This window comes from Quercus suber, unplaced genomic scaffold (assembly GCF_002906115.3).
Source record: "Quercus suber isolate HL8 unplaced genomic scaffold, Cork oak 2.0 scaffold_239, whole genome shotgun sequence".
In the NCBI taxonomy this organism is placed as follows: domain Eukaryota; kingdom Viridiplantae; phylum Streptophyta; class Magnoliopsida; order Fagales; family Fagaceae; genus Quercus; species Quercus suber.
The window spans coordinates 977,459-993,602 of NW_027069696.1; the positions used below are offsets into that span (position 1 = coordinate 977,459).

Genomic DNA, 16,144 nt, shown 5'->3' on the forward strand with positions numbered 1-16,144 from the left:
GACTAAAATAGGTTGCTTTGTCCCCATACCTCGTGAGCATTAAAAGAAAACTGATTTTATATGGAAGACTTGAGTCAACTTGTAAGAATTAAAGAAAGGGTACCTATTTTTTGTACGTGGGACCCATGTGTAAAGCATATTTACACAAAGTTAAAAAATCAATTTGAATAAAAGGTGAACTCGCATGAAGTGCAAGTCAAGCAGTACTCAACCAATCTTGCACCAAATCCGACTTGTCTTTTCAACGGGTGCACCCACCTTTAATGGGTCCAAAAAACTGGCCCGATTTGGTATGCAAATTCAAATATATGTTTTCAATTTTTAAATAATATTACATATTTTTTTTACTAATTTTAAAAAAATTAAAAACTGTTATATAAACACACATACCAAACAAGTCATTATTTGCATATTTTTACTTCAGGATTGGGCAAGTTATCAAGTTCGAGCAGTTCTTCTCAAAAAGAGGTTCGAGCAAATTATTGGGTCTATGTCTAATTTTCCACAGAGTAAAAAAAAGGGAGATACTTGACCTAGCAAACGTGTAGGCTTGTAATTACCACTTCTTTGGAATAGGGTCAAATAAATGATGTTGGATTTTTGTGTACCACAAAGAAAATATATTTGAAAAGAATCTAAAGGAAAGCCTTCAAATTTTCCCTCTTTTCAGTTTTCTCCCAAAGTACCTACAATCAATCTTTTATTACAAGGACCAAAAAAAAAATTATAAAACTGATAATTCTTTTCTTTTAGTTGTCAAAAAAAAAAAATCTTCTTTTTTTTATGAACCACTGAAGCTTTTATTCAAGAAACACAGACCAGAAACAACTACAAATGACCAAAATGAGCTTGCTCCGCTAAGATAACATTCAAAACAACACTTGGAGCAGAGCATTCAACAAAACAACCAGAAAATTTATTCTTAAAACACCAGGAGGCTAATACATGGGCTGCCTTGTTACCTTCTCTAGGACTCCATCTGAAACCAAGGAACTGAATCTGCGAAGCCCAATTAAGAGTATTAGCAGATATGACTGAAATTCTCCAATGCACTTCATCAGAAGGAGATAGGAGAGTTTCTATACATGTTTTGGCATCGCTTTCTATAACAAACCTCGCAGGACCATGGCCAGTAGCCACTCGACTCACCCAGTTAATTGCCTCGGCCTCTGCTTGGAAAGGGAAGTTGGTTTCTACTAGTTTTGACAAAGCAAAAACCAAATCCCCTCTCCAATTCCTGGCAACTAAGGCAATGAAGGAATGGTTTGATCCCTCTGCCGCATCACAATTTATCTTAATGGATCCTTGTTTTGGCCTCACCCAATTAACATTGACTCTCCTGGGATTTACTAAGGAAACAGAAGAGAAAGCAAAACGAGGTTCTTGAAATTTATTCCTGACCACTTGTAGAGACTTGACCGAGAAAAATTCTTTTCCCTTGAATAAGTTGGTTTCTGGCAAACCAAAGCTGCTCCATAACCAGAGCCCCAAATAAAAGGAGCTCTTCCTTGACAATGGAATCCTGAATATTAGCTAGGAATGGCAACGGGTCAGGTTCGGGCTGGGTTTTTTCATACCCGGACCCGACCCGCAGGGCAAGACCCGTAGCCCAGACCTGGCCCGTTTAGGATACCGGGTTTTTTCCCGGGGCCCGAACCCGCCCCAGCCGGGCCTCGCGGGCCCCGTTTAGAAATTGGGCCCAATTTGTGGCCCAACCAAAAAAAAAAAAATTAAGCCCGAATTTTAATTCAAGCCCAGGTTTTAGCTCAAATTTTGCCCAGATTCAAGCCCAATTTTTGCCCAAATTTTGCCTATATTAAGCATGCATATTCATTATTCAAGCTTAAATAATTAACGTGGCCCAAATGCCATATCAGTCCAAATCATAGGCTAAGGCTACTAATCATAAATCAATAAATCACCTGTTAATTATAAATCTATAAATCAATAAATCATAACTAATATCATAATCATAATTCAATATATCATAACTAAGATTTTAAATCAATAAATTACCTAGCTAAGATAACCATTTAATCATTAATCAACAAAATCATAACTAAAATCACTAGCTAAACATAAAAATAAAATAAATTCAACAAGTCCAAGAAATAAGTATCAAAAGTCTAATGAGTCCAAGAAATTAAAAAGTTACAAAATAAATCCCACAAGTTTAGAATAATTACAAACCAACAAATTAATTCAACAAGTCTAAGAAATTAAAAAAGTTACTAAATTAATACAAAATGTTACTAAATCCAACAAGTTCAACAACGTCCGGTTCTTGAGGGCGAGCCGCTCGGCGAGGAAGAGCCAGATTTGTTTGTGTCTGTGTTTGTGTCTTCCATCTCTGTTTTAGGCTCTGCATTTCCAACAAACACAAAAAACAATATTTCATTGCCATTGTCATCACAACCCAAACAAAATTTTTAATTACAAGCCCACTTTACCTACAAGTCAAAAGATATATTTATTTGGAAGAATGAACATTGTCACCATCAATAAGCCAAAACATAGATTCCTGCAATTTCTACTAATCATCAACAACCATCAATACGCCTACTTTCCATAAATAATGTATTCGTATGAAACTTGATACTAGAGGAAGAGTTCCAATACCCAACATAAAACCTCTATTCCCCTCACCCCCAAACCAAAAATACATATATACTTCTAAACAAGACACCAAAGAATATATAAGAAAATTTTAAAAACACTTTACAAGTATAATCAATTCACTAACTTCCAAATCAATTTACACTCAAATAGAATATCATTAAGAAAAATGCTATTCACAATATATTAGGAAAAAAAAAAAAGAGAAATAGATTCTACTAAAGTCACTTTGCTTTGCAGGTAAATTACTGTTACTATAATTATTGCTGTTCTTGTTGTTTTTCATCAACAATGTCCTATGGGATTTCATTTCCAGCCATTGACCCAATTTTTATTATTATTTATTTATTAAAAAAAAAAAAAAAAAACCTTATTCTCAACTAAAATTTGTAATCCAATTTTTATTATTATTTATTTATTAAAAAAAAAAAAAAAAAACCTTATTCTCAACTAAAATTTGTAACCAATCCCAAAAAACAAATGAAAAGTTTAAAACATAAAAATAAAAATAAAAGTAAAGTAAAGAACAGAGTTAAGCTAAAATTGAAATTAAGTTAATGTTGAGAATAATCCAGATATAAAAAGAACAAAAGAAGTGAAAGAGGAAATTTAGTAACAAAAAAGAAGCAACTTTTCTAAGAGTCCTAAGATCTAAAGCTGGAAAACCTTAATATCAAGATAGAGGCATAGAGCTCAAGCAGGAACAAGATAAAACAAACCCATTTACATAAATGCATAGAATCAAACATATATAATCCAAAGTACTGACCTTTGAGGACAATACACTAACTTCCAGTGTTGCCCCCTGTCAAAATGCAACCACAGCTATGCAATGTTAAGGGATAACCCACGGAAACAAGGACATGAAAAATAAATAAACTTAGCACTACCGAATACATAAATAAAAATGGAAAAGAAAAAAGACTATCAAAAAAGCTGGGAAACAAAACTAGATATTCTTAGCACTACCGAATACACTACCGAATACCTGAAGGCTGAATACCTGAAGCTTGGAAACAAAACTTAGCACTACCGAATACACTAAGCCGAATACCTGAAGGCTGAAGCTGAATACCGTGAAGAGTCAACGGCGAGAGGGTCCTCTTCGCAAGGTCCAACAAGATATTCTTCTGTCTGTGTAGAACCAGTGGTAATCTTTCTACTTAGTAAGTGTGGGATTGAGCTGAAAGCCTGAAATGAGGGAGAGGGAGGGTCGAACTGAGGGAGGGAGGCATGAGGGAGGGTGGGAGTGAGGCTGAAATGAGGGAGAGGGACTTCGGATTGACTGATTGAGGCAGGGAGGCTGAGTGAAGAAATGAGGAGAGGAATTAGGGTCAGATACTTAGGTGTATATATATATATATATATGGTATTTTAGTAATTTCAGCTACCGGGTTTTTAAACGGGGCACTTCGGGTTTTTTTTTTAACCCATACCCGACCCTATTCCTAATCGGACAGGGTAAAACCCGGCCCATTAGGGTCGGGCCGGGCCAGGTACCCGCGGGTCGGGCAAAAATTGTCATCCCTAATATTAGCTGGTGGGGATAAGAGGAAGCTTATACACTGGGCTGAGCTGGTGAAGTGCATCCCATCTAGTCTAAAACCCCAAGGACTTCTAGCCCAAAGTCGAGTTTTAAAACTACGAAATCGCAGGCCTCAACAATTTGAGAACTTACGTTTTATATAGTGGAGTCGCAAATAAATAACTATTTTAACTTTTGGTTTGCTTTAAGGTGATTGCTTCTAGGGCAGAGCCACATAGTGGCTTGGGGGGGCTGTGGCCCTTGCAAAAAAAAAAAATTCCCATTAGACTATGAAGAAAAAATAATTGGACCCCCCTAACATGAGACAACTGGCCCCCCTACCCATTTCTCACCCATTCTCCCAGTCCTCAATCAAAAATTAGGAACACCCTTAAATTAAAAAAAAAAAATAATAATTAATTATTTGTTCTACTTTCAAGCCAAAAAAAAACCCAAAAAAAAAATTTGAACTAAAATCTGAAAAAATAAATAAATAAATAAATAAATTTGTAACAAAGCCATGCCCACTGCCCACGGTTAGCCAAGCCCACTGCCCATGGCAAGCCCAACAGTAGCAAACCCATGGATTCTCACCCAAAAAAAAAAAAAATATACAAAGCAAATCAGAAATCAAACCACAGTCATGTCGTTACAGAGAAAATCAATCCCCAATACAGCCTATACAGAGAAAAATCAAACCAAACCCCATTACCCAATACTGCAATACAGAGGTGTTAAAAAAAATAAAAATTAAAAAAATAAAAAAAATAAAAAAAACCCCAATACAGAGCAAACCAAACCCCAGAGCAAACCAAACCCAGTTACCCACAATGAGACGGTCACGTCGGCCGTTGCTCACAGGTGCAGCTCACTCCATCGCTCGTCGTCCTCGTCTAGCCGTCGCTTGTCACTTGCCACTCGTGACCTCGTCACAGATCGTAGATCGCAGCTCGCAGATCGGTCTCGTCTCACCGTCTCGACTGCTCCGGTGCTCGGCGTCAAGGTATTTCTCTCTCTCTCTCTCTCTCTCTCTGAGATGAAAAATATGAAATGAAAATGAATGTTTGATGTCTCTCTCTTTTTATTCGAGTTTTAGTTGTCTAACTCAGTATCTCTCTCCCTTTTGAACTGTAAGACTCTGATTGACTGCTGAATCTTTAGTTTCTTTACTCTCTTTTTTTTTTTCTTTTTTGAGAACCAATCTTTATAGCTTTACTCTTTAAATTTATTTTTCTTTTTGCCTTTGTCTTATCCGTTGCTAACTTGCTGTTGGTCAGTGTGTGTTGGTGTAGGTGATATTGATTGTCTTTTAGTGTAAATGTGTAATGTGTACTGTGATTGTGAAATTTTCTTATTGGCAGGTTATGATTGAGGGACGGCTTATGCTTGTCTGTTGAGTGGGGTGGGGGTAGATGAGCTGATGGGCACATGGGCCGAGTAGTAAATAATAATTAAAGCAATGTAATGTGCTGCACATTATATTGCTTTAATTATTATGCTGAACATAGAATGTATAATGTTTGGCTATTTTAGTGTAATGTGTACAAGGAACTAAATAATATAACAAATTAAAGCAATATAATTAATGACAAACAAATTAAAGCAATATAGTTTATTGTTACGCTAAACAACAATAATTAAAGTTATATAATTAAATTAACCAATATATTATAAAAGACAAATTAATTAAATTATTTTTGTTTTTGTTTTTGTTTGAGGGGTTATTATTAATTAAAATTGTATTAAAAATGGGTTGACTGTTTAAATTATAGTGGAAATTTTGTTTTTTTTCTTGAGTATGAATAACATTCATATAACTAAGTAAAAAAGTTCTAATTAAAATTTTATTTTTTAAAATTCTTTTTAGGATAATTTTTGAGTCATATTCTTAAAGCTAAAAGAATTATGAGCAAACGAAAAACAATTGATGCATTCTTTAAGAAAAAAGATGTTAGCAATTCAGAAATTAGGACACCTGTGGCTGTAGAAACAAATGTTAATACTTCAATGTCTGATGAACACCCTTCCAAATGTCCAAAACTTCAATTTGAAGAGATAGATCGTGATCCAAAATCACGTAAACAAATATATGAATTTCCTATCAACAAACAAGATGAAATCTGACGAGTTTATCTCAAAAAAAGTTCATATCAACCTAAAAATATAGACTATCCATACAATGATGATACTCATCATCGTCGATTTCAACCTTCATGGTTTGATTCACATAAGGATTGGTTGGAATTTCGGTTGAATTCCCAACATGTTCAAGTATATGATGATATATGAAAGTTGATAATTTTGTATCCAATAGACTTAAGAATTATATTTAGTATATCTCTGTTACAACCCCCCCCCCCCCAAGTATTTATTACTAGCTACGCCCTTGATTGCTTCAACATAATACTACTTTTATTGTCCTGGGCATCCATCAAGTCAGCAGACTAAGAGAGGAATATTTACGAAATTTTTAGATCTATGAGATACAAAATTAGAAAGAAAAAAATATACATGCCAAATAAAATAATTACACAAAACAATATTTATGTAATTAGGTAATTTGCCTATATCTACAGAATTGTAGGGATTTTATTATTCTCAAGGAAAAATACAAGATGTGGCAGTGCAGTTTTCTCTCTCAAAAACAACCTCAAACCCTAATCTCCAAAATCGAGAGTTTTTCTATCTTGTGCATAGGATTCAAAATGGGCTATACAGCGGTCCAAAAATTAGACTAAACCTCAGAAAATCTCCCATTAAAAACTGTAACAATATTATTTCGGGTCGGATCATAATCCAAATTAAACACAACTAACTTCCACATAGCCCAACACAAACATAGGCCACATTTTGGACCAAGTGATGCAACCAAAGACAAGGACGGAAGTAACGGAACTCCTAATGCTTTTTATTATTTAAGAAAAAAATACAAACAAAAATATGATAGAAATGACAATCAAAGTAACTTCCTTATCTTAGCATTACCATAGTAATATTTTACTCACTAAGTTGTGAATCAGAACTGTTATCGCAATCCTATAGCTACTAAAGCTAGTTGTGAATCCAACAAACATTTATCTAGTGCCCATTTAATGTAGTCATTTCTGTTGTTTGCTTTTACAATGCTTGTGATTTTTAAAAAATAATAATAATAATAAATGGTTTTTGATTAACTCTATTATGTGCTTTGACTTCTTTAAAAAAAAATTGTATTATTATACAAGTACAACAGAAATAGGATGAGGAAATTATGTATCATATCTGCATTTTCCTTGTGCAAAACTTCAAATAGTTTCTTGGGGTATGAAGGGATAAATAATCCTCCTTTTTTTAATTATTATTATTTTTAAAGGAGTTGGCTCTTGTATTTGTTCAGCATCTAATCATAAGCCAGAAAAATTACAAGTTCAATGCCATATACCATTCTAATTTTAATGCTTTGACCTATTGTTAATTTTGTTCTTCTATATCCCAAACAAAAAAACAAAACCAACATTTGTTCTTCAGAGAACAGCGGACCTTTTCAAGCTATGCATTATGGGCTTCAAGAGGTTGAGTGGACACGCCTACTCTCATCCATAGGCTTGTCTTTTGAATAATCTTATGAAGACTTTTCTTTTTCTTTTTCTTTTTTTTTTAAAGAAACCTCTTATGAAGACTTTTTTTTTAAGCATAATGTAGGTTTTTCACCATAATGCAATAAAAGATGAAAACACAACGTGAACATTAAAAAGTATTATTTGCAAATATACTTTTTATACACCCATTTATTGTCTGTCTTCCATCTATGTAATCAGTATTACATCTAGTAATTTTAGTTTTAAAATCAACTAAATATGAATGAGAGACATATACAGAACAGAAGATGTATATAAGAATTGTGAGAATAATATTTTCCAAGATAACATCCTACAAATTTGTACTAATAGATGCATTGAAGACATTTTTAAAGTTAATGGCATCCTTTTCAAAAAGAAAACAAAGGGAAGAGAAAGATGCATGTCTTTCACATCCATAAATTTATAAATGGGATAATTACAATTTACCTACCTGTGGTTTGCCTCTAATTCTATGTGCCTACCTGTAGTTTCAATTTTGACACTTTGCCCACTTGAGGTTCTCACCGTAAGTGTGCCGTAACCTACCTCTCCACTTTTCGTTACTCTAACACAGAATAAGTAAAAAACAAACCCCAAAACGGATCAAAACACTCTCATTCAAATCTTAAACATGAAGAACATGAAGGATATACCCAAAATAATAAAGATCAGAAAACAGTAAATACTAAAGACTAAGCAATAAACACTAAAGACTAACAAATCAAGCTAATCTAAAATAAAGACTAAAGACTAAAGACATTACAATAAACANTATATTTTCCAGATAACATCCTACAAATTTGTACTAATAGATGCATTGAAGACATTTTTAAAGTTAATGGCATCCTTTTCAAAAAGAAAACAAAGGAAGAGAAAGATGCGAGTCTTTCACATCCGTAAATTTATAAATTCTTGGTGATCAATATTTGATGTTGTAACTATAGTCTAATGTGATTTGTATAATAAATGGTTTGGAGATTTTCAATTTTGGGTTCAATAACACACTTTTTTAGATTCAAAAAGCTGAACCAAACAAGCACTAAAGTAGATACAAAACTTTGAGATTAAATTCTTTTTCATAAAAATCATTTAATGCCATTAGTAATATACAATTTGAATAAAAGATTAATGCGAGTTTACTTATCCCTTCAATGAGTTAGTCATTCATTCATTCATTCATTCATTCATGAGAGAGAGAGAGAAGAGAGAGAGAGAGAGAGAGAGAGTATTCAATGGGTCAGATTAGATTGGACCAAGTCTATCAACTTTCCACAAAAAAGAACCTGGGCTAGCAATGATAGATGCAAGATCCATGGACTTGGGCTAGCATCAGAGCAAATGTGGCCTGCACAACCCACGTATACATTTGCCTCCCAAATGTAACACAATTTATAGTGGGCCTTTCAAATTACAGATCCAGATCCAGTGATCCACCATGACCGTAAAATAAGATAAAACTATCCAAAAATTAAAATGCAATTACACCCTCAATTTTTTTTTTTTTAAAGAAGTAGATTTTACACCATTAAGATGATGGAAAACAATATTAATATACCCCTTCGTTATGGACCATCACATTTTAGTCATTAATCTGTCTAAAAATAATGTTTATATTATTTTTTTACTATATTCAATTTGAAACAACCTCCTTTTTAGATTTAAGATCCAATCCTCACCTAAACCAAAAATCAGTTGGTGTCTTGATTTGATAATAAAGCATTATAATAAACAAATGTCATAGGTTGAAACTCTCTAAAAAAATGCTAGTTAGTTATAAAAATATTAATGGAAATAGCACATTGATATTTTTGTATTATTTGAGGATGTAAATTGTAAGCTTTTTTTTTTTTTTTTTTTTTTGTTTGGTGAGAATCAAAAGCAAACAGACACTTATTAAACAATGTAACCAAAAAAAAAAGTATGAAGAACATAATATCTTGCTCTAAGCTTGCGACACACGGCCCACAGCTTTAGTAGGGTTTACGTTTACGGTCTAGTAAATTGTAAGTCTTTTTGTAGAACATGAAAAAAATAGTAATGATAAAAAGGGTTGTGTTAACAGGCACTGTAAGGTGACCGTTAACAATAACTTTTTGCAGCATCTTTTTTACTTTTTGCAGCTTTTTATCCTTTTTGATAATTTTTTAGCAATTTTTTTATCCTTTTTGGCAACCTTTTTAATAATTTTTTGCCCTTTTTATTTATTTATTTATTTTAACAAGATAGAAATTCTACTTTAGTCTAATCTAAGTGTATATGTGTGTGGAGCTCCCTCCTGGAAACTTGAATTCGGCCCTTGCCCCCCACACTCCACAAGTACTTATACTTGTAGAGTAACCATCGCACTAAAGATGTGCGATGATATTTTTTGTCCTTTTATTAACACAACCCATTAAGGGATATCTTAATCATTACTCCTCCTCGGACATGTCCATGTCCTCAGATAAGGCCCAAGGCTCAATATACAAATTTGGACTCTTACCCCCACAATAGTCTAATGTTGAGGTAGAGTGTAAAATTTTAACTTTTAAACTTAATCTATGATGGATTGATGATAACTATAAACTCCTAATGTTGGATAAAATCATAGCTAAAACTTGTCAAGAGTCATCTTGAAAGTAGGAGCTAAGAGAGGAAGACTTGCCTATGTTGAATGTGCGCGTGCAAATATAAAGATATTTTCGTGGTGAGTTCAAGAGGTATATAAATAAAATGCTATTTTCTTATAATTAATTGTGTTCTAGTAACAAGAACGTTTTTTTTTTTAATCTTACACGTGGTATCAGAACAGATTATGTTAGGGCTATAGCCACAAAAATCAATATTCTTAAAATAGAGGAATTTAGAGTATATAAAATTTGTGAACCTTTATCTCACAAAAAATCGTACCTCTAGTCAGCATCCGTAATCAAATCCATGGAACTTTCATTTCTCATTGGTCAAGATTTTGTTCCTCTTTTGATAACAATTTTTTTTTTTTACTTTTTGATCTACATGGTGATATCAAAAACTATTTGTTTGTTTAGACCCTTTAAAACTATATAAGTTTAACCTAATAAATTAGCGAAGTGTTTATTTAGGTTAATTATGAGATTTTTTTTTTTTTTTTTTTGAGAAAGTAATTATGAGATCTAGGTTAAACACATACAAACATATTATTTTAGTGCGGAAATATACAGAAAACAGTAATATGATCATTTAGGAAAATTAATGAAACTAACAATTTCAAGGTAAAACTTAGAGAGGATTTAACTTAATTATCTCAAGATAAACAAATTCACTATGATAGAATGAAATATTACAATAGATTTGAACCCTAAATCTAAAGGTACCTCATGTAGAACTCACTAACACAACCACATGCAGCTCCGACTCCACAGACTATTTGATCTTGAATTTGCACAAACTCCCTGTTTGTGATTTTGAAATCTCATTTAATGGTTTAGCAACACAAACTCTCCATTTTGAAGGTTTAAATCATAAGCTATGTATGATCTTGTTGTAGCAACTTCAGATCTACCGGTTCTAATGGTATGAGAATAATTTTCGATAATGACTTTGAAAGAAGAAGGCATAGTACCCTTTAGATCTCATAAGAGCACCTCTAAAGTCCTCACAAAACGTGTCTTAGAGTTTTCTTTAAATACTATGTGAAATAAATCTGAAACCCTAATCACTTAATAGGCTTAATGAGTAGTGGGCCAAAATTAAAATTTGCAATATTCGCATCTAGACCGGTCAAGCCTTGTTCTTGATCAGTCGAATCTGGCATGTTTTGAATTCCTGAACCTGTAGCTTCTTTTTTCTTGTATTCTGATTTGCAACACCTTGAGAATTGTATAAACTTTAAGATCTACATCTAAACAAATTTATGTTCACAATTTGTCAATTGTTTTAAACTTTTAAAACCTAATAAAAACCTTTGAAGCAGGGACATAATAGATAGAAAGGTCGTGAAGTCCAGTTTAGTCCCACCATCAATGTGAACCAGTCAACGAATAGCCATGAAACGTGTGTAGGAAATAGACTGAGTGGCCGTTTGGGGTCGGCGTTTAGCGTCTGCGTTTTGATGAAAACGCGTTTTTGCTATTTTTTTTTTCTTTCAGTCGCAAAGGCTGACTTTTCCACTGTGAACAGTGCATTCGTGCACTATTTACGGACCTACAAATATCACTTTTTAACAACTTTTTCATTAAAAATGGGTCTCACGATATTATTTACACATTTAAAAATTATTTTGCTACGGTGTTTTCAGTTTTCAGTTTTCAGTTTCAGCAACAATAAGCTCAATCCAAACGGACCTGAGTCTCCATGAAAAGTGTGTAGGAAATAGATTCAGTCTCTTAACGCGTTTCTCTTTCATCTTCTGGGAGAATCATAATGAGAAAGTGATGGAATATTCATCCATTTCTCTATATTTTCTTTTTTTGACTGAAATAATAGAATTTTCTCTGTACTTTCAATTAGAATAATACTTGACAATTACAAAATATACTGTGAAAAAATGTTAGTAATTTAAAACATATAGTTTTCAACATTTGTTATGGCTTCCTTAAAAATGAAAAAAATAATAATAATAATAAATTCTGCAATCGCACACATCCTCAAATCTCAACCAAGCCATCTACAATAATATTAATTATTAAAATTCAGTTAGCAAATATCATTAAGATATATATTAATAAACTATTTTAAGAAAAATTTGACACCACTTTCATGAGGTATACAAAAAATTTTCAAAATATTCATTTTTTTCTTTTTCTATAAATTTTTTAAAAAATAATACATTAACTAATTCCTAAACTTTTCCCTAATTATAAAGTCTTATTGTCAAGTCCGCCATCTACGAAAGGTTTTAATTTTTAAAGATATTATATTAATTATAAAAGTCTTCTTTGACTGGTTCACACTAAAATGGTTCACTTGTGATACCTTACCAGGAATATTCCGACCTTATCTCTGTCTTCGTGCACTTATAAGTGGATTATGAGTGATGCTAGATAAGCCACCTTACATTGCCAAGACTAACATAATAGCAAACCAGCATATACATTCACTCACATCCATACTTGTCTCTCCAATTAAAGTCCACACAACATGAGTTACAGGCCTTTAGAGCTTGTAATTCAGTCCGCTGAGGGATTGAAGTACGTAAATCATTTCAAAAGAATGAAACCTTATGCCGTAGTTTTCATTCGCGACCACAACAATATCCTCCATTCCCCCGAGAGAAAAACATCTGTTGACTCAGAAGGTGGTTCAAACCCTACATGGAACTTCAACGTTAAGTTCACCATCAACCTTGCTATAGCTCAGGAGAACCATCTTGATTTGGTTGTTAAGCTCAAGTCACGTCGGAAGACACACAGTGTAAGGGACAAAGATATTGGTGAAGTCCGCGTGCTCATCTCAGAACTGCTGAAAGAATTTGGTGATGATGATGATGCAGCAGAAGATGAAAAACATACGAGTAAAAACATTGTGACCTCAGATGGTGAGGCACAAGGAGCACTAGCTTTTTCTTATAAGTTCGGGAGGACTGTGGATCACCCACCTACTGATCCGAATGTGAAGCAGAGGCCTAAAAGAGGTGCTAATGGCCTCGCACGCCAATTTGTTGAGGGATTGGGGGAAGGGTTGGGGGAAGGGTCAGGCTCGGGGCTGATGGCTGCGGTGGGCATACCGTTTTCCGGGCCTGATGATGATAATGAACAGCCAGATGATGATAATGAACAGCCTGATGATGATAATGAAGATGAATATTCTTGAAACTGGGTGTGATCAACAGGTCAAGGAATTATAGGAATCTGAAGGTTTATATGATATTTAGGTGATAATACAAGCCCATGCACCTCAAAAGCTATGTATTGGAAAGTGGGTTAATTAGTCTATCTGCTTTGGTGGTTTGTGCTGTTCATTGTAGTTTGTATTAGTCATTCTAAAAATGTCTTCTGGCGATTAGTAATCGAGTTGCAGTGTAGTGTAATGTAGTGTTATCAATTATGGTGTTGGAAGCTTTTGTAGCTGCGTGAGTCTTTATTTAATCTATCATGTTGTATTAAGTCCTTTTATTATTCATTTTATTAAGTTACTTGGAAGTTTCATTCAATTCAGATGTATTGACGTTTGGCACTCTTCCGTTTTTGATTAGGTGAAACTCATAATCAAATCAATAAGATTATTTGATAGAATTTGAATCAAGTTTGGAGATTTGACTCATTTTTTGATTTGATGCTTAATTTCTTGGTATAAAAGATAATATATTAGTTCTCAAATAAGTAAGTGATTAATTAGTTATTGTTCAATAAGAAATAGATATTGAAATCTTATAAATAGAAAGATTTGAGAGAACATTAGAGAGATTTTGCTACCTATGCACATAGTTTATTATTAAACCGCATAAAACTTTGGTGTTTTGGCTTGGATGACAAACATAAAGAGATATTAGATAAAGATTAGGAGAAGATCAATAGACAAGCTTATGGCACTCTCCATTTATATTTGGTGAAGGATCAAAAATACTTTGTTGATGAAGGAGACAATATTTTGTTGACAAACCTAAAGAGAAGTGAGATAAATATTGGAAGAAGATGAAGGAGACAATATTTTGTTGATGAAGAAGATATTCTTCAAAAAAATTATGATTGCCAACTTGCTTATAAAGGTAATCACCTGAGATCAAGTTCCATCACTACTTGGAGTTGATCAATATGGATAGTACTTCTGATAAATACTATGCTTATTGGCACATTTGAAGATAACTAGCTTGGATATTATGCATTTTGTTCTTTCGGTTGGACTCTATTTTAGCTTTGGCTATTGGCACATTTGAAGGTCCCTTGGGGGATATGCATTTGTTCTTCAATGTTTTTGCGCACAGTTTGTGGAACCCCTTTCCTTTTGGCACATGAAGGAGGTTTTAAATATGGGAGTTCCTAAACCTCAACACCAGGCTTCACTTCAAAAATTATGTGCGGTGATGGTTTTCATTGTTTTAGGTGTTTTTTTTAAGGTGGAACCATCGAGTTCCAGCTGCATTCTTTGGGCATGAATACTGTTCATACCATCACCTTGATTGAGAGGTTTGTGTCGTTATTAACAAAAAAAGACAGATTTGTGTCGTTTTATTTTGTATTCCGTGTGGAAAAGTAACCTTGTTTTAATTGTAGCGTCTATATTTGCATAGCTGAAGGATAAGAAACCTTCGTGGAAGATTAGTTCGTAATTTGCTATCAAAAAGGCCACAAAACCTTTACCTATAAAGTCCAGATTGATGTTGATACGGATAAGAATATTGATTAAGACAGCTAAATAAGTGAAAACTTTTTTTGTCTTTTTTAGTGAAGAGGACATAAAGAAACCACAGCTACATCTGGGTAAATATATAACCGGACCTGAGCTTAAAACATTTATGTTGTTATCCACTTGTGTCTTTATCACTAACTTCGAACATGCCTGCAGCATGCATGCATAGGGACAAAAACCACAAACTCGCTGTTGACTTTGTTATTATGCAGCTAATAAAGGTTTCAGATACCATTTGTGGTTTATGATTTTCAACAATGTCTTAATGAAAAAAATAATGAATTTTGTTCTTTTGACCATTCTTTTCTTTTCTTTTTTTGGTTGGAATTTTTCCATCAATTTTAAGGTTGATTATGTGTTTGGCCTATAGTATAGTCATATAACTGTTTGGCATTATAAAAAATATTATTAATTTTCAATACCACCAAACACAAAAAAAATGATTTTGAGTTAATTTCAATTAAGCTAATAAACATTAAAAAATTAATTTTTTTCATCCGTGTAAAACAATAATTTCACCAGGTTTTACAACTGAGTAATTCCCCACATTTTGACATTCACCGTTTCCAAAAACTATATTTTAATGATGTGGCAACAATATTTTACTTATTAGATTTAACAGTTATCAATGGTTTGGAAAAGTCTTTTTTTCGTTGAACTAGCTTAACTAATAAAAATTTCTGTCACCAAATTAAAGATTTGGGGTTTGATGGAACATTCTTGTTTTTATTGAACTTGTGCTCAGTCTTTTATATATATATATATATATAAAAAGGTAGTGTAAGGTTTTAACTAGCTAGCAAGAGTCGTCTTGAAAGTGGAAAGTATACTTTTAAATAAAATGTTATTTTTCTAATAATTAATTGTGTTCCAATTACTAGAATGTTTTGGTTGAATTTTACATGTGGTATCAAAACTAGTTGTGTTAGGGCTAGAGCCAAAAAATAATAATATTTCTTGAAAAATAGTAAGAATTTACAGTATAATAACAATTGTGAACCCTTATCTCGATCTCCAGAAATCGTATCTCGACCAGCAACCCAACCATGGAACTTTTGTTCCTCTTTGGTCAAGCTTTTGTGCCTCGATGACTGCCGTT

At 33.2% G+C, this 16,144-nt stretch overlaps 1 protein-coding gene across 1 annotated transcript; it reads left to right on the forward strand.

Moving 5' to 3' along the window:
* Window positions 1-12,736: 12,736 nt before the first annotated feature.
* LOC111995203 (protein SRC2) lies at window positions 12,737-13,849 on the forward strand. Its single transcript, XM_024027116.2, has one exon. The coding sequence runs from the start codon at window positions 12,838-12,840 to the stop codon at window positions 13,507-13,509; it is 672 nt and encodes a 223-aa protein (XP_023882884.1). The 5' UTR covers window positions 12,737-12,837; the 3' UTR covers window positions 13,510-13,849.
* Window positions 13,850-16,144: the final 2,295 nt, after the last annotated feature.